The sequence below is a fragment of the Mycteria americana genome, chromosome 13 (assembly GCF_035582795.1).
Source record: "Mycteria americana isolate JAX WOST 10 ecotype Jacksonville Zoo and Gardens chromosome 13, USCA_MyAme_1.0, whole genome shotgun sequence".
Classification (NCBI taxonomy): domain Eukaryota; kingdom Metazoa; phylum Chordata; class Aves; order Ciconiiformes; family Ciconiidae; genus Mycteria; species Mycteria americana.
In genome coordinates, this window is record NC_134377.1 from 10,530,603 (window position 1) to 10,553,429 (window position 22,827).

Genomic DNA, 22,827 nt, shown 5'->3' on the forward strand with positions numbered 1-22,827 from the left:
ACGATGCCGGGCAGCAGTGTGGGCAACGAGGCTAGCAGCCTCCCGTGCCCCAGCCACCGGGTCAGGGCCATGCCATGCACGGCAGAGCTCGGGGGGCCATGCTGGCAGCTGACAGGCATCGCTGGGCTGCCAGCACTATTCCCACCCCAGCACACCCATGCCACCAGAGCAAGGTGAGAGGGAGGGGAGATAAAATTAACAGACTAAAAATACTGAAGACAAAACAGAACCACCAAATGGCGCGGTCCCGATAGCCAGTAATTCTGCTCTGCGAGGGCAGCGGACCCTGGCAGAGGTTTTGCAGGATTGCTGCCTGCCTGCCCGCGGGTTCAGTGGTCCTCGCTGCAGAAATGCAGCCTCTGGCCAGGGCGGCCATGCCGTGCCGGTGAGCTGCGGCAGCTGGGCGGTGCGAGTGCCGGTGCTCCGGGTGCTGCAGGACGTGGCCCCGCACCGGCTGCCAGAGCCCGGGATGGGGAGAGTTAATTGTGTGCGTCTCGCCGGGACCAGGGCAAGCAACTGTTTGGCTTAAGGGGGTGACAGGTGCCTCGGTGGGGGGTGACACATGAGAGAGGAGCCCTGCGTGCCTGCCCGGCTTTGCAGGAGCTCAGCATCTGCCTCCGGCCTCATCCCGGTGCTCTTGGATGGGCGCTGCATCTGAGCTGGCACTGCGGCAGGGACGGTCCCCTTTGGCCAGAGACAGGGTGGCGAGACAGCTGCTTCTGCTCTCTGAGCATCACAAGAGATGGGACCCCGTTGCAGCCGGGACAGTGGGGCTCCTCCGCCTCCGGCAGCCGAGCAGCACCCAGCTTTGCCATGCCAACGCTGCGATGGGGCATCAAGGTTCCCAAAGATGCCTGGCAGGACCAAGGCAAAACATCCATCTGCCAAGGCTTGGGGGACTGTAGCCGGGGGTCCCCCTGGGCCAAGTCCTCCTTGCAGGCCCCAGTGGAGGGGAAAAGCCCGGCCCCAGCCCGAGTGACAAACGCAGGTGGGATTGCTCCTGTGCAGTCGCTGCCCTGGGTCAGCATCTCCACTGTGGGAGCTGCGGGGCCGCCTGGCACTTCATTAACCTTGAAACCCTCTCTGGCTCACATGTCACGTCAGCCGCTGACAACAACAAGCTGCTATTCCAGATTAGAGAGAGAGGGACAGAGAAAGTCAGAGACAACAGGGTTGGGGGTGGCTAACTTACCTATTACAGCCAAAAGTGGGCATGGGGTTATTTTTAACCCAGAGTGGGATGTATTTATTGTTTCAGCCCAGGGGAAGCGAGGGACTGCCTCCGAGACGCCTCTCGCAGCAACATCGGCAGCTGTGTGAAGCCATGGTGAGTACCGAGAGCCCGAAGCTCCAGCAGGAAGAGGCAAAATCCATTAGCTTTTTCACCAGGATAGCTTTAATGGGCAGGGAGCGATGGAGGCGACAGGGATCTGACGGCCAATGGTCCCTCCTGCCCTGGAAAGGGGGTGAGCTTCTGGCTGCTTCGGCAGCATCCTGCGGGGAACAGAGAGGTGTCTCCCACGCTAGCAGAGCTTTCCAACTGGGGTAGACCTCTTCAGGGTCCAAATGCCATCTTTCTGCTTTCCCTTCCACCATGCAGCCAGAGGATGGGCAATTGTGTCCCCCAAAACCCTCCTGAAACAAGGGACAATGGGCAGGGTGGGACTGCGAGTGGCTCTGTCCTCCGCTCCTGTTTAAAAGACACATCAAGACATTTCTGGTTGTTTCAAGCCTCAGTGAAGGAGGAGACAGATTTTTTTAATAAGCAAACGTTTTAATGAGTGCTTTGTTCTTAGCGAGAGGCACAGCAGGGTAAGGAAGCACCTAACGACTACAGTCCTTGCGTGCAATCTCAGCAGCGTGCCCCCAAACCCAGGTTTCCACCTGGGGAGATCTCACCCCAGTGCTGATCCTTTTACCTCCCGTAGCCTTTGGTGGGGAAGCTGTTTCCCAACTCATCTTTCCTCGGACCTATTTGGCTAAATTCATCAGGAAAGCAAAGACGGAGCTGTAATTTAAACAGGAATCTTAATGCCCCTCAGTATCTCGGCGGGTCACACGTGGCCAGAGCTGCCGAGCAATGCACGGGGAAACCACCAAGCACCCAAGTGCAGTGGCAGCAGCAGCCCACAGCTACTGTGAAGGACTCAAGACTAAGAATAGGGTAGTTTCATGCTTTTATTCCACATCATAAAAAGCCAGTGAGTTAGTGATACGTACTTGAACCCCTGCAGGCACCCAAGAAAGCCAAGAAGAGGACTGAAGGTGCTAATTCCAACGTCTTCTCCATGTTCGAGCAGGCCCAGATCCAGGAATTCAAAGAGGTGGGTGGGTTTGGTAGAAATGACGGAGGGTCCTTGATACAATGTGACCTTCAGCTCTTTCCTCAGCGCTTTCAGTTCGGTGACAGCTGGCTTGCAACAAGAGGCAGCATGCCCGGTTTTGAGTCGTTTTATTTTAAAAGTGCAAATAACAACTCGGTGACATTGTTAGATAAGGCATCGTCTCAAAGCTCTGCAGGAGCCCGCACCCCGCAGAGGAGCCGGCAGCATCCAGGAGAGCAGGAGCAAATCCTCCCAGCCAGCTCCCACCTGCCGCGCCAGGAGCTCTTCACGACTTACCCCCTGCACAGCTGGCAAACAGTCCTGTGTAGATCCCAGTTACAGGGCTAACTGGTCCCAGTTGGGGGAGCTGATGGCTCAGGCTGTCTGCCCCAGCTGGTCTCATCTCGGGGCGAGAGGGCTTTGGCCAAGGAGAGGGTCTGTAAGGCATTAGGGTTTGGGCTGCCGTAGGAAGCCATCACCCCACATCGCCCAAGGGTGCAGGGGCCAGGATCGCTGCTGGATTAGGGTGATGGTTGTTGCTCCCTCGCTGGGTGAGGACCCCCAGAGCCCCATCCTGTTCCCGGCTTGAAGCCCTCTGTTCCCATCCAGCTCCATGGGAGGAGGAGGAGGAGGGTACTAAAGCCTTCGCAAAGGCCGACAGCTCTCCCTGTGCTCCCCGTCCTCTTCCTGTGCTTCCAGGCATTCACCATCATGGATCAGAACCGGGACGGCTTCATCGACAAGGCAGATCTGAGAGACACGTTTGCTGCGCTCGGTGAGCCGCCTTTTAGGACCCTCCCCTCCCCAACAGCTTTGACAACGTTAGACCTATTAAGTGAGAAACCAGCTGTGAGCCCCCATTTAACCAAGCCCCAGCAGTTAACTGGATCTCCTCTTTTGCTGAAAACCTCCTGATCCTAAACCACTTCCGTTAGCCGGTGAGATCCCACGCGGGGCGACTCAGAGCAGCTCCCGCAGCAGCGGGTGTTTAATCCCGTAGGTACTAGAGAAGAGCCAGCTACTGGATTACCCAGCCAAATGCTCCCTGCCTTCTCGCGTCCTAAGAAGCACCTGGCTGTGCCCATCCCACGGCCTCCCTGGGTGTACAGGCATTAGGGGGATTTACGGGATTTGTGGGAAGCTGTGAAGTTGTGAGCTTGGCTCTCTCATCATGGAGGCCAGCACGAGCTAGCAATGGGTCCAGGGAGTCCCAAAGACAACCCAACCTCAGGTAAAAGGACATAGGGATTCAGTCCTGTTCACTTCTGACACCAGGGGCCAGGGGGAACCACAGCACTGGTGGTTTTGACCCAAAATATCTTTCGAGGAGGGCTGAAGCAGGCTGATCCATGGGGCAGTGTGGCAAGGGAAGGAAGCAGCACAGCTCAGTCCTTTGCAGCCCTCTCTTCTGCGATCCTGCAGCCTGAGAAACCAGAGCTGGACATGTTCAGCCCACCCAACCTCTGCCAGCACATGATTCTCCCTTCCTCACTTCTGCTACTGCCATTCCTTGTTGGAGGTGGCTCCCCAGGGCTGTGCCGCTTCCCTTGGGTGGGGGAAAAACCTCCAGGGCAAGGCTCCCATGGTATGTCCTTTAGTCCCCGGCACATAGAGCGGAGCCCGGAGGTCTGCATGCATTTGCAGCCGAACAGGGACATGCGATTCACCCAATGCTGCTCTCCCCTAGGGCGCCTGAATGTGAAAAACGAGGAGATCGATGAGATGATAAAGGAGGCGCCTGGCCCAATCAACTTCACCGTGTTCCTCACCATGTTTGGGGAGAAACTCAAGGGTGAGAGGGCACCCGGGGAGCTCGGGGGGGGGGGGTGGGTGGGGGGGGGTGGGGGGGGCTTGGTGGGCAGCCACACTACCACCCATATCCTGTCCCACTTGAGGAAGCCACCCAACTCCCGGGGCCTCCGTCACCCTTCCGGGTGAGACCCGTCAGAGGCTCCTTGGAGGCCTCAGATGGGAGCTGCTAAAGGAAAGGCAGGTGGCACCGACTGCCATACTGCAGCGTGCAGAGCCTGGGAAGTGGGTCAGAGCCAAGACGCCTCACACACTACAGCGAAGAGGTGATACCTGGGGACGACCATGGGATACCTGTGATATGATTGCCCCCACCCATGCCTCCCGCATCCCTTAGTGCCATCTTTTCCCAGTGGCAGGACAGGGATCCCCCCAAAGACAGAGGCTTTGGTGGGATCACCACTGGCAACAACCCCTCTGCCCAACAGCTCCAGTCCTCATTCCCCAGATCCTGGACCTGGGCGCTCTCCCTTCCTCCCCATTCCGAGACACTGCAGATAGGACAAACTCAGCGTCAGGTACCCTGAGCAACTGTCCCCAGGGAAGACCCTGTGCTCCAAAGTTCATACTGACTTGCAATAGCAACAGTCCCAAAGGCAGGTCTGGGGCTGCCCATTGAGAGACCTGGATCTCATCCTGTGTCTCCCCAACCCGTTAGGGGCTATGAGCAGTTTTCCATGCCTCAGTTTCCCCAGCCATTAAAAAAACCCCAACAGGCTGTGATGCTGCTGTCCCCATAGAAAGAGGGGACAGGAGATCTTGCAGCGCCTCTGAGCCTGCTGACACCAATGGTGCCACTGATGGCCACCCTGGCAAGGGCACTGGCTACAGTGTGACTTTGACCCAACGGCCCCGTCCAGCTGCATCTTGTATCACTTACGCAACCCCAAGGCATGCAGCCTCCCCGCAGATCTCCAGGAGGCTGCACGGCCCTGAGAGCCTGTGCCTGGAGCTCTATAAATACATCCAAAAGATTAGATAGACGCCGGATGCCAGAGCGGTGGCGACACAGCCTGCTTTGTGGACACACCACCACCCTACATCTACTCCTCTACATGGCACCACCCACGCTCGAGGCCCCGGCTGGCGTGGGAGGGCTGTGGGGTCAGCGTTCCCACAGGGACCCCACTTCCCAGCCTGCCCCCCATCTTCCCCCCGAAGGCTGGGGGAAGCAGGAGGCTGCAGCTGGCTTCCTCCTCTGCCGCCTCCAACAGCCATGGCCGTGTAACCTGCAGGTGCCGACCCAGAGGAGACGATCCTGAATGCGTTCAAGGTGTTCGATCCAGAGGGGAAAGGCCTGAAATCTGCCTAGTGAGTGCAGGGGTGTCTGGGGGGAGGGTGGGCGTCCCTACCAAGGCCCCCCTGGCGCTCACTGTGCTCTCTTGTTTGCAGCATCAAAGAAATGCTGATGACACAGGGTGAGAGGTTTTCCCAGGAAGAGGTATGAGCTCCTTCCCACCCTCTGCCAGCCCTCTGTGCCCTCCATCCCGACAGACCCCCAGCCCTCCTCCCAGCCCCAGCCACAAACCCCTTCTGTGCTGCCTTTTCACCCTGGCTCTTTCCTGGCAGATTGATCAGATGTTCGCAGCCTTCCCTCCAGACATGTCTGGCAACCTGGATTACAAGAACCTTGTCCATGTCATTACGCACGGTGAAGAGAAGGACTAGCCCAAGCTCAGCGCTGGGGCTGGCACTGCAAGATCGCCTCTCTCTAGGTCGCACGAGGGGGTCCCTTTGCCTCTCCCCCTGGGGAACACATGAATGGCATCCACATTAAACTGCCTTTTGGCGAGAGGAAATCCAGCCGCTGCTGTGAGCGGTGCTTGGGCTTGCGTGGTATGTCTGTGCAGTGCGTCTGTGCCCAGCGGGAGCCCCCAGACCCGTCCCAGACCCTGCTGCCCCCAGCCTGCCAGCCCCACTGCACATCACCCTCGTGTGCCCTCGAGTCCCTCTGCCCCACCATTTCCCAGCCTGGCCCAGCTCCCAGCCCCAAACAGCCCATTTCACACTGGGCAGCGGCTAGCAGCCATCTGGTCCCACCAGCCCAGGACCCGCACTGAGCTCGGTTTTACTTTAGGCAGCAGAGAGCTGCCTGCCTCTCCCAGCTTCGCAGGGAACACCCAGCAAGCACACTCATCCCCCCTGCATCCCTCCATGCCCTCCCCGGACCCCTTGGGCAGGCACGGTGCAGGACCAGGCCTGTGGTCCCCATCTCCTCCCTAGAAGCCATGCGATGCCTGGCTGTGGAAGGCGCGTTGGGTTGTGCAATGGGGACGGCACCCTGCTGGAGAGCAGCTGTTCCCGCCCCCGGCCACGGCTGCTGTCAGCAGTGGGCGAAGCCATGCCGAAATATCACCCGGCGAGCTTTTGAAGCCTGCAGAAGGCGTTGGGCTCCTTCCAGAGGGGAAGGGAGCTGGAACAACAGCCAGGGTGAAAAAGCAGAGGGGGAGCTCAAGAGAAACTGTTTATTTAACTCATTCCCACCGGGCTCTCAGGCCTTGACGTCATTCCTCGCCTTCTTGCCCGTGCCGGCGGCGTTGCCCCGCTCCTTCTCCCGCGTCTGGAGAATCAGCTGGCGCAGCTGGCCGTGGTCCAGTGGCACCTCCGCTGCCCAAGAAAATGGCCGCCCTGTCACGCACACCACCACGGGCCTTATATACCCGGTGGGGTGGGGCAGGCCGGTTGGGATTGGCTGGGGAGGATGGCTGACAGCGGGGGATTGGCCGGGCAGCCGGGGGGAATTGTGGATTGGCTGGCTGCATGGCCACAGCCCCTCCCTCCCACCTCACACACTCACAGGCGTCGATGGCGTCGGTGTTGCTGTCTGGGGCGGGGGGCGGCGGGCAGAGCTGGGACCGATCCATCACCCGGAGCAGCCCGGTGCCACCCAGCAGCGGGTTGGCGAAGGGCTGGGCCGGATGCGAGTCATCAGCCGATGTGTAGCGCAGGACGCACTCCATCAGCAGGAGCTCATTGGTCTTCTTCTCCACCAGACCTGGGTGGGAGGGAGTGCGGTCCCGCAGGGCCCCTGCACCGGGCCCCTGCCCAAATCCACCCCGGCTGTTTGCTGAGCAGGGGATCCATTGATTTCCCCGAGGCAGTGCCGTCAGGCAGCCTGTCTCCCCAGGGGCGAGGGCCCAAGGCTGGGTCCCGCACCCAGAGCCAAGATGAGGGCTTGGGAGTCCACTGGGATGTTTCTACAGCCAGGTTAGCTCCTGAATTTGCTGGGAATTTGGCACCCCAAATTCACTTTAGGGACACCCATGCATGACGGGGCAGGGGGAAAAAACCAGCTCAAATTAAAACATAGTGCAAGGGGGTGGTGGACATACAAGGTGCAGGCCATGTGGCGGGGGAAGATGGGCAGCCCCGACCCACCGAAAAACTGCATCAGATTCTGATCTGTGATCTGCCTGTTTTCTCCGAGCTGCTTCATTATCTTCGTAGCATCGCAGTTGATTTCTTTGAACAGGGCCTCCATGCCAGATTTGAGCTGGCCCAGGACTTTGCTGGTCTCTTTGCATCTGTCTTCATACTGGTTGGCTTCCTCAGTTGTTTCCATTAGTTTTTCCTATCAGCAAAGGTTTTGCCAGGTGTCACACCAGCCCCCTGCTCTCCCCCGCACCCCAGCACCGGCCAGTTCCAGTCTGAACACTGGAGACATCCCAGGTGCTCCCATCCCTGCGGGGGAAAGGCCCTATGAAGGGGATCCCAAGCTCCCCATGCCACAGACGAGGCCCCAGGCACGGGAGGACCAGGGCTGGCAGGAGCCCTGCAGTCACCCTCTCACCATGCACGGGGAGACAGGGCTGCCAAAGCTGATGCAGGGCCCTTTTCTGCCCATGCCTCTCCAGCTGTTGGCCAGAGAAGTGTTGACAGGACCAGACTCCCTAGGACACGTGCCAGGACCGTCAGGGGTCTGCTGCCCTTGCAGAGGGAAATCCGGGCTGCCATACCTCCAGCTCCTGCAGGACATGAAGGCTGCTGCTCTCTGCGTACTCCTGGTCCGTCATGAGGGCCGTAATTTCGTTCTGTGTAAACACAAGCACGTGGAGGGGCTACTGGCTGAATGCCCACCAGAGGTGCCTAACAGAGACTGGGGACCATCCCTCCACCCTGGGAGCAGGGACACCCCACTTGACCCCTCTGGGGACCGCTGTTCCCAGGACAGGAGGGCAGGTGATGACCCCACAACAGGCAGCGCTTCTCCCTGCTGCCAGCCCCACGCACGGCCAAGGCGGCTCTTGGCCCTCCTGGATACTGCAATATTTTTGCTGGGTACACGGTGGCAGCATTGAGACACTTTTAGCTCTGAGAACGCAGCGTTCTGTCTATTGGAGTTATATTTTTGGCTACCTCTTTGCATTCCCCTAATCCTACCCGTGTGGCAGGCTGTGAGCTGGGCTCTGGTGTGGGCAATGATGCTGGACACATGGGAGAGGAAACCCCTCCCCAGCCCAAAAGCACCAGCTGAGAAAGGGGAGACATGAAGAGCCTGGAACAGACCTGGAGGTCCTTGATCCTCTGCTGCATCTTCTCCATCTCATTGTTCAGCTCGGTGGTGTAGCTGAAGCAGGAGAAGTTCTTCTCCTCCTTTTCGATGAAGCCATTCACCAGCTGGTCGATGTCCCCATCCTCCGCCAGCTCCAGCAGGCGCTTGTAAGCCACCTCCTGGCTCTCAAAGCTCTCCCCTTGGCTCCGCTTGGCCCTCTGGGCTGCCTTCAAGGCTGAGGGAGAGACGAAGAGCCTGGGCTGTGTGTGTCCCCATGGGCTGCCCTTTGCAGAGCCTTCCCCTGCAGGTGCTCGGGGCAGGGGGGGCAGAAGGTGTCTTTATTTCACTCAGAAATCAAGCAAGGAGCTCACAGTCCGCATGGGAATGGGGCAAACACAGTGGGATCCCTCCCTGGGAGAATAAAAGGAGCCATGGTTGCACAGGAAGGCAGCTCCCTGCCTCCCTATCCCTCCCTCTCCCCCAAGGGCACCCCAAGACACATGGTTTTGGGTGGCCTCACTTGGTTATCGCTGTTCGTCCTTTTCTTCTGTTGGGCAAAGGGTGGGTGAAGGAGCCTGCAGGCAGGTGAGAGGTCCTGCCTCGGGGTGCAGTGCTATAAGCAGCCCCCCCGCCAACCCTGCAGACCCCTGGTTAGCGGTCCCAGTTGCACGTGCTTTCTCTCATCTGATACCTTTTTTCTTTTTGGCCTGTTCCTCCAATTCAGAACGATCTGTAAATTTGGCGAGCATGAAGGTTTTCAGTTTGGTCTCCTGGTCAAGGACACGCTCCCGATCCTGCAGCTCAACATTGTACTGGACAGTGTCTTTGCTGTGCCTTTCGTTCATGGCTGAAATCCTTGCCAGAGCCTCCATCCTGCACACAGAGAGCAGCAGGTTACACCATGCGTAGGTATAAGGATTTGTATTCCTGGCCATTCCCATGCATCTCTGTGCCTGACCTAGCAAAGCCCCCATGCATGCTGCCTGGCCCTCATCCAGATGCAGCTGTGTTAGCCCAAGGCCAACAGCAAGCTAAGATAGCTCTTGGTGGGGTTTTGTACTCAAACACGGCACCCAACCGTGGCAGCCAGGCTCACTTTGGCTGGAGCTGGCTGGCCTCTGCTCCAGGTCTGCTCCATCCCGCCATGTGGGCTCAGGTGAGACTCAAAGGAAAGAGACTGCTCCATGGGGCAATTCACCCTATCCCGAGAAACGTCTGGGATAGGTGGAGTAAATCATCTTGGAGGTACCAGTCTCCCTGCACTGACCAGGCACCCAACCCTTAGCACCCAGCTCTAGACAAGAGCGGGGAATCCTCTCTCTGAAGTTGCAGTTGGTCTCTCTTTACATCGATACTCATCACTGGCATTGCCCATCGGTGCCGAGTTTACCACAGAAGGTTTGCAAGGCGATGTACCGCTGCTCGCAGGCTTGTGCAGATTGCTCAATGGCAGTGTTCATCCTTCTCCTCTGCTGATCCAGCTTCTTATGGAGCTTCAAGTAGAAGTTGTCCAAAATGGCTTTCTGGATTCGCAGGTTTTCAATCTCTTCTCGGAGCTTGTTATTTCTGGTCAGGATGGTATCGAAACGGACAGTGACCTGGGGAGAGGGAAGCAAAAGGTTTGAAGCTGGTGCGGGACTGGGGGACTCAGGTCTCTGCTGAAAGACCTTGACCAGGGCAAGGCTGACAAACACAGCCCAAGCGATTTTAAGTTGGCCCTGCACTATCCTCCTCCCCAAGACAGGGGAGGCAACAGTAGGCCAGGCCGATCATGGCAGAGACCTGGAGCTGGCGTTGTCCAACGCAAGGTGGCTTCAGGCAGCTCAGTTTTATCACTAAACAGGTGCAGACCTTCAGGCTTCTTGGCATGGCACAAGTGCTACATTTGGGTCACCAAGCTTGAAGGAGCCTTTGAGATATTCTGGGCAATCAGGCCAGGCGAACAAGCCAGGTCCTTTATGCACATTGTGTCAACCAAATGCATTTGCGCCATTACCCTTTGTCCTGATCAAAAAGCGTTTTGCACATAGGCCCCAGTGTGGCCTCACGCATGGTCTCCAAAGGTCTGCAAAATATTTGCTTACGTTGTTCAGACGCATCTCCAGCGTCTCAATCTGCTTTTGCAGCCGTTTGCTACTGTTCGCTTGCTTCACCTTCCCTGCTATCTGGTTTTGCCTCACAATCTTTTTTTCCAGCTCTAGTATCTGCACACACGGAGAAAAAAAAAGAAAGTATAATCTCCACCCCTATGTTCTGGACTCTTGTCAGGACACTTAGCCAAAGAAAATACCCTCTGTTGACCTGAACTACAGCAAACATGTCATTAATGAGCTCACAGTTATAGAAGCAGCTTTAATCCCAAAGGATTCCCTCTTGCACACGGCAGAAACATAAACTGTAACTAGGAATGGGTTTATTTTTGTGTCACGAAGGAAATGCAGCTGCCTCTGGAGGGAAATTCAGCAGGTGTTGAACAAGGCACAGCAGCACTCTGTGTAGAGTGGAAGAGGCAATGAGGATGGTTTTTTGGTAGTGGTATTGTGCTGGCCAGACAGGGATCTGTGCAGTCCTCCCTGGGAATGAGTGGAGGAAAACTTTTGCCAGAAGTGAGGAGCTGCCAGAGGAAATAAATCCACAAGAAGAATGAAGTAGTTGGAGAACAACAAAGTGGGGGGCAGGTGGGAGAGGTATGACTCAGGCAAGAGATCCCTGATTGAAAGCTAACCCTGCTGTGGAAAGCTCTGCAGCACCTCTAGCAACTGTAAACTACCCGAGCATGTTCCCTGACTTCTGTCATGGGCGGCTTGTTCAGAGCAGAAAGCTGCAGGGACCTGTCACTTCTGTAGCTCTGGGTTTCCCTTGGCCTCCCACCCCAAGGTTGACCAAATCCAACCAGGCTGTCCTCAGAAGTGACGGGACATCCCTCAGATGTTGCTGCTCCTCTATTTGCCATGTCTCAGGTATGACAACTAAATATTCCATTTTTGCCTCTTTTTCAGGAGAAAAAAAAGGCAAGGGAAAAGCAGAGGGATGTTCCGTGACCCCCGGCACGTGTGTGCCATCAAAGAGGAGCTGCAGAGACCGGTAGGACAACAAGGCTGAGAGTCAGACCTTACTTTTCTAGCCAGTGCTGCTGACTTGAACGGGAGCCTGGCTTTATCCATTTGTCATTGGCATGTGTCTTTTGCCAGGAGGCAGCATTATATTCCAAGGCCTGAATTAAATGCATTTTACTTTGAGGAGTTTTGGCCATAGGGCTCACTCTGTGACTCTGCTCTGCTCTACCATGCTCAGCCAGGGAATGGTCCAGATGCTCTTACCTGGTTGTCCAGGTCAGCTAACAGGGCTTTTCTGTCTCTAATCAGAGAATCATACTGATATTTGGTCTGCAAAAGGCATTGGAGCTCCATACAATTTCTGTCATCCAGTATTGCATTTCTTTGGGATGTGATCTGGCTCAGCGTTAATGACACCTCTTTGTGTTTTTGAGTCAGTGACTCTATTTCTTTTCTGCAAAAAACAGAAAGACAAATGGCATTTAGCACATCCCACCTGCAACACCGGAGCAGGTCCTTATCCCTCCCCACCTCAGCACCGGGGTCCCCAGATCTCAGCATGGAGGAACTTTCCAAGCACAACGCAGCCAAGCGAAACTGCACTCACTGCTGAGCCTGCATTTGCTTCTTCACGTTGGCACCATAAGACTTCCTCTTCTCCGCTGCTATCCAAAACTGTTTCTGCAGTCTCCTGATCTCGGCTTCAGCCAGCTTTTCTTTCTCCTTCACAGGGAAGTCTGAAAGCTTCTGCCTCAAAGAGGGCCCTCCCCGCTGCCACAAAGAGGGAGAGTTTGGTCACTTGAGCGAACACGACCAGCAGTGGTAGACAGCGGAGCTGGACGCAGGGGAACAGGTTAATGGCATCACCACCTCCAGCTGTTTGTCACCGCCTTCAGCTCTTCGCTGCTACCTAAGATATTCACTACCACCTGAAACACTGAGCCACGCAAACCAACTCCATGAGTGCTTCTGATCCACTTCAGAGCAAAGGCCACCGGGTGCTTTGTTCTTGAGTAGCCCACCCCCATGCTACCACCGCTCCCCAAGGGCAAGGAGGTGTTAACAGCAACCAAAATCAGTGCCTGTTGATCACAGCGGCTGAGCCGCAGCCAGCACCCCGATTCCAGGACAGGGTGCAGACCGCCAGCAGCGGGGAGGGCAGGTGACGGCAGGCTGTCACCTCTTTTATCACCCAGCATGACTGCGAGGACCACGTGAGTCAGAACCAAACCCACCCATGCTGGAGACATGAATGAACCCAGCTGACTTTGCCCAGGAGCAGAGCAGGAGTGCTCACATCCCAGCTGTGGAAAGGTGACTTCTAGCTGAGAAACTGCCTAACAGGTAAGCACTGAAGCTGTGGAAGTTAGATCTACCACTACCTGTGTCCTCAGCTGACCCACATTCCCCAACCCTGCCTCCCCCAACACCCAAATCTCAGGCCACGGCCTCATCCCCAGCATAGGAGGGCAGGCAGAATCAGCCCCACCACAACCCAACACCTTGCCAGCAAAAGAAAGCCTGGATCCCCACCGCCTGTGCGTCTCACCGCGCTGCAGCATTTATTTCTGCAGGTGAGATCCCATGGCAGATCCTCCACAGTGCCTGTGGAGAAGTTCAGCTTTGGATTGTGCTTCAGGTTTTACCTTTGAGCCCCTCATTTCTTCCAGCTAACTCCGCCGGTCGCTCTGCAGATGCCTCGGGAAGGGGACAAGGAAGCCTCTGCGGAGCCGGGCCTGCTTTCCAAGGAGAGAAATAGAACCCGGGTAAGGGGGTGGTTGTGTCCCCCTGCCCGTCCCTCAGCACCCGCTCGCGTGTTTGGCACATGAGGAAACCATCACAGATGGCTGCGCAATGAATAAAAGGAGAGCATTTGTAGTGATGTCATCGTGAAACACGCTCCTCTTATCGAGTTTATAAGTAGGGGAAGAACAGATGGTTTGAGCTATTCCACCCTGTTCGGTACCTGGGTTTCCATAGAAATCCTGGCGAGGCCAGGTCCCCCCCCCCCGTGCCGGCAGGCAGAGACCCCCAGGAGCCGGAGCAGGGGATATCGCCTGGATTCAGCCCCCGTCCCGCTGCAGCCAGGGAGGGTACTGGGGCTGACCCCACAGCCCTCACCCCCAAAGCTGGTCCCCCCCAGCCCCACTGTCAGGACTCCCCTGTCCGCCCCGACACTGCTCACCCCGCCGCAGGCTGCTGCGGTTCCTCTCCAGCCAGGGACGGGACCGCAGCGGCAGTCGGGTATTCCCGCGGAACAGCCCCTGTTTCCCGTGGGAAGTGCAGGAGAGACGAGAGCCCGGCAGGGAGCTGGTCCCGGTCGGTGCACTGCCCCAGGCTCTGTGGAACAGGCACTGGCCTGGTTGCCACGACAGCGTCGCCACACCGGAGTGTGGACGGGTTCTCCATGGGGACCGTCACCAAGGAGGATGGAGCGAGGGAGTGGCCGGGGCACCCCCACCCTCCCCATGGAGAGTGCTGGGAGCCCACCCTACATGGACCGAAGGGGCTTCCATGCCCCCAAACCAGCCCTGAAGCATATGCTCTGATGTGTCCCTGGCTGCGTGTCCACAGCAAGCAGAAACCCTCATTTTACCGGTTCTCACTTCCCTTTGCAGTGTTTGAATCATCCCATAACCTGGGACTTTGAAGCCTTTCGCTCCAACCGGAAAGCTTCGCCATCCCCAGCAGCGCTTCAGGGCCACAGAGCTGCCGTTCCCTCCCCTCCCTTGCCGACCCCACAGCCAGCTCCCTGGGCTTCCCACCTGGTTTCTATCTGTTTTGCTCATGGCGAGGCAGCGATCACCTCATCACTGCCATTGCCCTCGGCACCCAGACACCCTCGGGGTGCCTGCTGTCAGGAGAGCAGCAATGGTTGGCACTGCCAACCTGGGGAAGGTCCCTGGGGACAGAGACTGTTTGGGCGGCCGATACAGGGGACAAATTGAGGATTCATGCCTGCTTCTCTCCTTTCCATGCAGGGAAGCACACGGGAGCCGTGGGCTGAGTCACAAGAACCATGATAATCCCTTCCCCATAAGCTGGAGCGCGTGGCCGGCTCCTTCCCAGGGACTCAGCAAACGCCGAGATCCCTGGAGGGCAGAAGCACAAGACAGCGCTGGAGGCTGCAGCAGGGCTGTGTTTTGTAGCCCTGGTGTTGCTTACTCAGCTCTGGGATGAAGGAGAACAGAGAAGTGCTGAAGGTGAGCAAAGGGCATTCGCGTCCCAGTTTGCAGGGCTGCAGCGAGTTCAAGGCAATGAGCAAAATCCCCAACCAGCGCATCGCTCTTGAGGCTGCGGCTCCCCATTATCCTGGAGACTTTGATGAGCTAACAAGCCAGCCATCAAGTTCCAGGCTAATTCACAGCCAGATAGGCTCTGCGGATGCACTTAATTGGAAATGATTTTCATGGCAGAAAGCAGAATGTGGCGTTAGATAAGAAAAATCGCAACCGAGGGCAGAGCGATGCTGGGAAGGCACCAGAGCCTGAGGGTCCCGCCAGGGCTGGGGGAAGCTCCTGGAGCTTTTCATGCTGTTCCTGCATGATCGACAGCTCTGTGGGATAATAACGACAACCTCTCCAGGAATGAGGTTGTCACTCTGTCTCGGTGGCTCTGGCTGTGTCATACTGCAGATCCCTTCTCTCTGGTTTGCTTCTCTTCACCCTCAGCAGAAATAGGGCCAAACCTTCAGTTCAGAATAAAGGTAGAGCTGCAGGGGTGGACATTATTTTTCCAGAAACAATGCCGCTGGGTGGCTCAAAAGCCTGGTTTCCATTGGCTTGGACTAGTCCAGCCTCAAAATACAGCCCATATTGTCTGTCGGTTTTGTGTTCCTTCTCCATGGACCAATTCTCAATTGTTTAGCAATGAACAAGTCAGTAAATTAAACTATTGAGGAGCGATATGATTTGGTAGAGTCTGTGTCTGTCACACTCATTGCAGAAGCATTTATTTTACTAAAGGGGACTGTTTTCACCCAAACAATGCTCAACTGTCAGACTTGCTCTGAGTGAGGGTGACTTCATTGTCTGGATGGACCTTTAAGCTGTGGCTGAGCAGAATGGTAATCAGAGCGGGATGAGATTGTCTGTAACATCTGAATCCAAAAAATCTCCATCTTCTGGGAGAAACAGAAGAAAAGTGGCTTTCTATGCAATTTTCCTCTTAACCCATCTTCCCTGATTTAATAAGTACATTTAGCACTGATTGACATGGAGAAATTATTCCTTCAGCTGCAGATTTGGGGTCTAATTAAAAATACTTGTACTATTTTAAGGGCCAAATTCTGATCTGTGCAAGCAGCGTAAATCCTTCCTGATTTCAGCAATGATTTCCCCGTTTCACCGGGTCCAGTTAAATGGTGGCTGCAGGGGATGGTCAGAGCCGGGCTGGCTCTGATCTGAGCTCACCTACCTGGGAGCGTCCCATCGACGTCAAAGAAAATCTCTGGGGTAAGCTAGAGAATCAGACCCATATTTTCATGCAAATGTAATACATTCATGTTACTTAATGCCTAGTTATAACAAATCCAGAACTTAATTCTACTTAACCCGTCTTCGGTTTTTGACACATGAAATCTGTGAGTCAGAGGACTATATATGGAACTGTCAAAACTTTCTTTTTCCCCTCCTCTAAAAGCCTGGATTAAATCATAATCAAACTCCCGTCAGCTCCAGCAGCAGCACTGGGAGGAGCAGGAAGATGCTGACAACTGCTAAGGCAGCTGGTGATGGGGAAAGGTCTTCTCAGCCAGCAGTCCGACGGCAAAACCTTACAGAAAAGGTCCTGAATTCAGACACACGCTAGGTCCATCCTTGCTGAAATGTCATACCATGGACCTGGAGTGATACCTTGGCCTCATGGTGTCACCTTACCAAGACTTCGTTTGGGAATGGCCTCCCATGAGCACATTCTCTACCCAGGTTTTTATTTTTTTCCTCCAATGAATGGTTATCTTCATATGTGCATGAACCATACCAGCCTTCAATGGGCAAGACCAGTTTTGGTCCTAAAAGCATTGCGAACACATTGAGAGTTGTAGACCTGCAGCCTTTTGCAACTGGCCTGAGTTTTGCTCCATGTGTTTCTTACTGAAAAGGCTTCTTTCAAAATACACGCCTTCTAGTCCTCAAACATCGAGCCGTTCTCTCCCTGCACGATATCACTTCTTCTTGCCTGCCCTTCCTCAGCACGCACCCTTCCAGGAGAGAAGGCTGTCATGCCCAGCATCTGAAAAAACACTGCAAACGTCTGATGCTATTACCCTTATTTAACACTTAAAATCTCAACAAAACGAGAGCCAAATATGCCAGGCACTCTACAAGTATGCAGCAGGACATCCTTCTCACACTGAAAATCTACAGTGTAAAAATAACAAGTGCATATCCATCATTAGAGACAACAAAATAGCACAAAAGTAGCTGGTTTTCACCTCTGGGTATGTTTTTCCTGAGAGCCTGCAAGTGCAGCGGCGATGGCCTCTAGGTAGCAGGATGGGATAGAGACGTCTCTATCCCATACGGGCACATGGCTTCAAGTTTTAAAAGTAATTGGTATTAAGTAAGGGGAGAGGAAGCTGTTTGCTGCCTCCTCGACTATAGCGAAGAGGAATTACAGCTGTAATTCCTCTTCACTCAAAGAGGAAATTGTCATCATAATTTCCTGCAGATGGGTTTCTTCTGAATTGCTGACACTGAGTGAAATGTGATTTCCAGCAGTGAACTGACTCTTTCATGGCATTACTTGGTATTTTTTAAAGGGTCATTTTAGGAGCAAGCTCCCTAGGCCTTGACTTTGGGACAGCAAAACTCTTTTCCACTGCAGGCTCAGTCCCTCTGGCAGAGCCTAATAACATGGGTTTGTTTCATCCCTCTGTGTTAACTTACAGACGCCTTTGACTGCAGCAGGTACACTGTGCTGAATTACTGCTCAAAGGCTGCCGCCGCGGGTGGGAAAACGCAGAAGCAAAAGAGCTGAGGATGCGCTGCCATCTGAAAGCAAGAAAAGACCTCCAAAAATTTCACCGGCCTGAGGTCAAAGCTGTCTCGTAGCAAGCACTCATATGCTGTGGGAAGTTTTTAGCTAAAGCAAGAGAAGAGAACAGAGGACTCAAGGACAGAGCCATCGCAGAAGCTGCTGTCACACGGTGTCTTACCTGACTGGGAATGGGGTTCTCTGTGCGGGGATTTTTTTTCGCCTGTGATTTAGGCAAAGCTGCACAAAGTAACGCTCTTAGCAGGGCTGCTGATCCCTCAGCAGTTTTGGAGGGACACAGCCATTTCACAGCATAAAACCCAAGGAAGGGGCAGTCTTGCTCAGGAGCGGGATATGCAATGCAATGGCTCTGAAGGTCCGAGGGGGTGCTTGGCTATGGCTAAGCCAAGCGAATGAATTCCTACTGTGACCTCCCAGAACTCGTTCTCCCCCAGGGAAGTCTGTTGGCAGATCTAGATGCCATGCTGGAAACCCTCCGTGCCAGATCTAATTGGAGAGCACTGGGAAGAGGGGTGGGAGGGTGGGAAGATGGGTGGGAGGGTGATTTGTGGCTGAGAAAGCAGCACATCACGGGGGGATTCCCTTCCCTGTGCCCCCCCAACAGCTCCTCATCAGCTCTGGGCAGAGCTGGGCAGCAGGGGAGAGTGCAGCAGGTACAGCCTGGTTTAGAAGAGCTATTTCCAATTAATCATTCCTGATTACCATCCCATGCAATGCTCTTGATCAGGACTAAGAATACCCTATTAGTTGAACACACTCTGAAAGTGCCTTAAGGCAACTGAGGATTTGCCTATATAAGATCACTCAGGGAAACTATTTTGAATTAACATTTAAAGGCAATTAATTAAACTGCTGTATGGGTGTTCTGCACCATCTGCATTCAGTTTATCTTCTTTTACTTTTCTTTCCCAAATCAAATGAAGGCCACTTGATCTCTGGGTTTGGCACAGGAGGAAAGTATCCTGGGGGAGCCCACAAGCCCCAAGGAAAGCCAGACAACTGAAATAAACCTGCCTGGAGGAATTGCACCCCAGGTCCAGCCTGGCGTGGTGTTGATATGGACAGTCCCAGATCTTTCTGTCTCCCCAGTTTTGGCTTTATGGGGGAGGTTTGGGCACTCTGGGGTGTCCCCTTCCAACAGCAACCGCAGCACCGGGCAAGAAACTGGGTGCACCAACTGCTCTCCTTCTGGCTCAGTGACATTAATGCCCAATTAAGTAGGTGATGGTGTGAGACAGTAAAGTGCACGGCCAAATGCAGGTAAACAACCCAAGGTGGATCCGCAGGGTTTCCCTGCATGAGCATCAGCCTGGCGGCTGCACTGCCAGAGCAGAAAGCCATGGACACGGCAGCGAGCAGGTCCATGGGACAAGGCAGAGCAGGGCTCTTTCAGCACAAACCTCCCTGGAGAAGAGTCAGCCCAGCAAAGCCACTTGCAGCCTTTTTATTTGATTTAGGACATGTCTCCTAGTAATTACCCTGTCTTGGCCCTGCCATTTTTCCTAAGCAGAATTTCAGACCAGCTTCACGCCGAGAATAGCCGCTTTCCCAGCCTACCGCTGGCACCGCAGCCCTTCTCTGGAGAAGGAACAGATTGTTCTGAACAGTCTGGTCCATTTGCCATTTCTACGAGCTGGCTGGATTTGCTGTTTATTGCCACTCACTCAGCAGCTGATCTTTTGCAAGATCGCAGCTATCAGTTGCCTCCCTTCCCATCAGCCGTTACTTCATGCCCCTCGCCGCAGGTCCAAGGCTTTACGAGGGTCATCAGCTGATTTTTGTAACAGGCGGTTGTTACTCAAGAGTTGATTTAAATTAAAGCTTTAAAAAAGAAAATCCCAAGGGTTCGGGTTGCATATTTCTCTTAGCGCAAATCTGAAGCGACTCCCAGGGAAATGCAGAGGTGACACTAATCAAAGTCGGGTTATAATGAGTCCTCCTGGGTGTTTTGGTCGGTGTGTTAGCACACATTTCTGGGACTAGTTCAAAAGGAAGCTGCACAGCTCGGGGATGGGTTGGAAGAGAGAGCCCATTTTTAACCCTGCCGCTGATGGCGATTTGCTGTGGGTCAGACGTGCAGGAGCGGTCATCCCCACTGGCCAGGAGCATCCTGTCCCACTCGCTGCAAGCAGTCCCTGCCTTTCGCAGTGGTACCTCCCCGGGCAGGCGGAGGCAAGGCGGCACGGCCAGGGAGCGCTGGGCTGGCTGGGGCAGAGGGACGCAGGGACGCAGCCGTCCCCTGCCCGCTCACTGCTCAGAGGAGAGGAGCAGGAGGCAGCGGAGCCGTGCCAGTTGCTTGGCAACTCCCCTGCAAATCTCCATCCTGTCAGAAAACATTTTTCCCAGCAATTCGGATGGGTTTCACAAGTGCAGGATCAGGCCTTGCTGATCAGGTGGTTTTAAGAAACCACACACCATACCTGGAGGGGCTGCGCATGCGCTTTGGCCAGGTCCTGGCCATGCAGCCAGGCATGGGCTGCAAAACACGGCTCCTGATGGGCACTGCACAGCGAGGAGTGCCGCAAGGGGAGTGACGAGGCTTCCCAGGGCTCCTACATCCCCATTTAGGCCTCAGCTCAAGGAGCACAATGCTCTGCATAATCTGCATCCTAGCAAAAGAGAGGGGATGCAGCGGTCTCCCCCTCTCTCATCTGCAGGCAACCCATGGAAAGCATGCTCAGCCATCTCCAGGAAAGCAGGGCTCCAACATGCGTCACAGTTACTTGGGAAGACAAACGCCATCACTCCGAACATCCCCTGCTTCCTTCTTCTTCCCTCAGCTTTATATGCTGAGCATGACATCATATGGTATGGAATAGCCCTTTGGTCAGTTGGGGCCAGCTGTCCCAGCTGTGTCCCCTCCCCATTTCTTGTGTACGCCAAGCCTACTCACTGGTGGGGTGGGGTGAGGAGCAGAAAAGGCCTTGACTCTATGTAAGCACTGCTCAGCAATAATGAAAACATCCCTGTGTTATCAACGCTGTTTTCAGCACAAATCCAAATGGGGCATGAGCCTCCTGCGGGGGGAAATGAGCAGCCGATGGTAGCCCAGGTGAGCTGCTCCCTGGTCCCACTGGCCAGAGCAGGGCCTCCGTTAGCTGCCCCTTGCTCTCTCTGCGCTGAGAGAGAAGCTGAACTAGGCTGATCCTAGTTCAATCTTTGCATCCCTCCATCACTGCGGGAGCAACGCTGCGGCAGCACCATCCCCTGCTCACCCCAGCCAGGCTTTCCTCTGACGTACCATGCTTCAGCCAACCTTCAGTCTGTACCTGACTTCCTTGACCCTCAAATTGAGTGGTCAAACCTGACCTGAAAATCCACCTAGCTCTTCTGTGACTGCCCAGCGTCTGCAGTCTTCACTCTGCGTGCAGAGAGGAAGAAGGAAGACGGGCCAGGGTTGTTCCCAGCATTTCATGGAGAACAGGGACAGGACAGAGCATCCTCCGAGCAGAGCAGGATGCTGAGGGCCACGCTGGGCTTGGTGGTGGAAATACAGCTGAAGAGAAAAAGGGCAGGAGCCAAGGGAGTGCAAAACGGCCCCAAAGCATGGCCAAACAGGCTGGATCCTGGCACATACTGGATTTACAGCATCTCTCTGCATTTCTACTTTGCTCCACTCCCGCTTGCGTTTCTCACGGGAGATGCTCCCGGCTTTGTCACCTGCGAGCGGCAGGAGCCGGTGACGGCTGCAGCAGGTCCTGCAGGAGCCCAGCGTCACTGGTACCACCCTGGAGGGGAAGGATGAGCCATCCAAAACTCCCATTAACCCCCTCCGCACTTCGGCATGAGCCGATTTGCGTGGGAGCTGATCCTTCTGCTCAGAGCTAATGAAGGAGGGAATTTCCTCAAGGAAAACAAAATGGTCTCAGCCCGAAAAGGCTTTTCTCTTCTGGATTTTTTGGTTAGGAATGGTGGCTGGAATTTTCCTCTTGACTACGCTGACACAACCCCTTCTTCTCCAGTGTGGGAGGGGAATTTGGCCCGCTGGTATTATATGCCAAGTTTAGCTCAGGATAATGATATACTGTTCGGGTTTCTATAGATTCTCAGGTCACTTTGCAAACATGAATTAATCTTGACAATGCAGCTGCAAGGAAATGGAGGTTTTATTGTTCCTGATTTAAAGAGAGGGATGCTGAGACCCGGGGAGTAAATGTTGTTCGCAAGGTTGCAGAGAAAACAAGCGATGGAGGCCAGGAGCGAACCCAGGGTCCCGGAAGCCTTTCCGATTCTCGCAGCGCTGCAGAGTGCTCCTTCCCACACAAACCCGTTCTGGAGCATCATTTTACACCAGCCCAAAATGTAACTCTCTTTTATATTTAGATCCCAGGTTCTGTAAAGGGACGTTATATAACAGACCTCAAGTGTGGCATTTTATAATTTACCAGCTCAACTTGTGCTGCTTCTAGAAACCCGCCTGTGCAGTGTATTCCCTGGCTCAGCGCAGAGCCCTCTCCCATCTCCTTCTGAGCTGGCAAAATATCCCACTCGGCATTCATCTGTGGTTTTAAAACCCCGCAGCGTGCCATCCCCCCGGCCCCAGGCCGCCATGCCGTCTCTTAAGCAATTAGTGCCGTCATCAGTCCCATTTTCATTGTTGAATTTTTTGCTCCTGCAAGAGGAGGAGAGGAGGTAGCTGGACGTGCTGCTCTCAGAGGGCAGGATGCCGGTGGGAAATCCTCTTTTGGGTTGCAAAATGGTGGCTCTGCAATCCCCGGGGGCAGGTGAAGACAGAGGGCACCCAGGCACCCCTGCCCAGCTGGGCTCTGCAGGGAGTCCTACCCATCCCTCCAGCAAAAACTGGTGTCCCCAAAGCTGGGGGTGAGTGAGGCAATGCAGCTGGCAGTTAGCACCATGCGGGGATGGCCCCGCTGCCATACGGTCCCCGTATCCCTGCTGCTCCCACCTCCGGGCATGCCAGGAGGGCTGTGGAACCCCGTGCATCAGAAATGGGGTCTGTACGCCCTGGGATGCACCCCCACAGAGAAGAAACCCAACTCCAAAGCTCCAGTGGCTGCACAGCATCTTTGATGCTCAGTGCTCCCGACAGCCCGTCTGGTCTGCTCCAGATCTGCCGCCCCAGCCCAACGCGAGAGCCCAGCGTTTTGGGAAGGCCCCGCGTTGCCGCAGGTCCCTGCACGTGTCCTCT

General features: G+C 55.1%; 2 protein-coding genes across 2 annotated transcripts; one reads left to right on the forward strand and one right to left on the reverse strand.

The window, feature by feature from the left end:
* Positions 1-1,213: 1,213 nt before the first annotated feature.
* Positions 1,214-5,801, forward strand: MYL2 (myosin light chain 2). Its single transcript, XM_075516072.1, has 7 exons — positions 1,214-1,327; positions 2,235-2,324; positions 3,024-3,099; positions 4,012-4,116; positions 5,369-5,444; positions 5,526-5,574; positions 5,703-5,801. Exons 1-7 carry the CDS (start codon positions 1,214-1,216, stop codon positions 5,799-5,801), a joined length of 609 nt encoding a protein of 202 aa, XP_075372187.1.
* Positions 5,802-6,624: 823 nt separating this feature from the next.
* Positions 6,625-12,880, reverse strand: CCDC63 (coiled-coil domain containing 63). The gene is made up of 11 exons (XM_075515857.1): positions 12,569-12,880; positions 12,289-12,452; positions 11,946-12,135; positions 10,710-10,829; positions 10,042-10,223; positions 9,317-9,498; positions 8,640-8,860; positions 8,090-8,164; positions 7,512-7,704; positions 6,931-7,128; positions 6,625-6,740 (listed from the first exon to the last, which is right to left on the reverse strand). Exons 1-11 carry the CDS (start codon positions 12,878-12,880, stop codon positions 6,625-6,627), a joined length of 1,953 nt encoding a protein of 650 aa, XP_075371972.1.
* Positions 12,881-22,827: the final 9,947 nt, after the last annotated feature.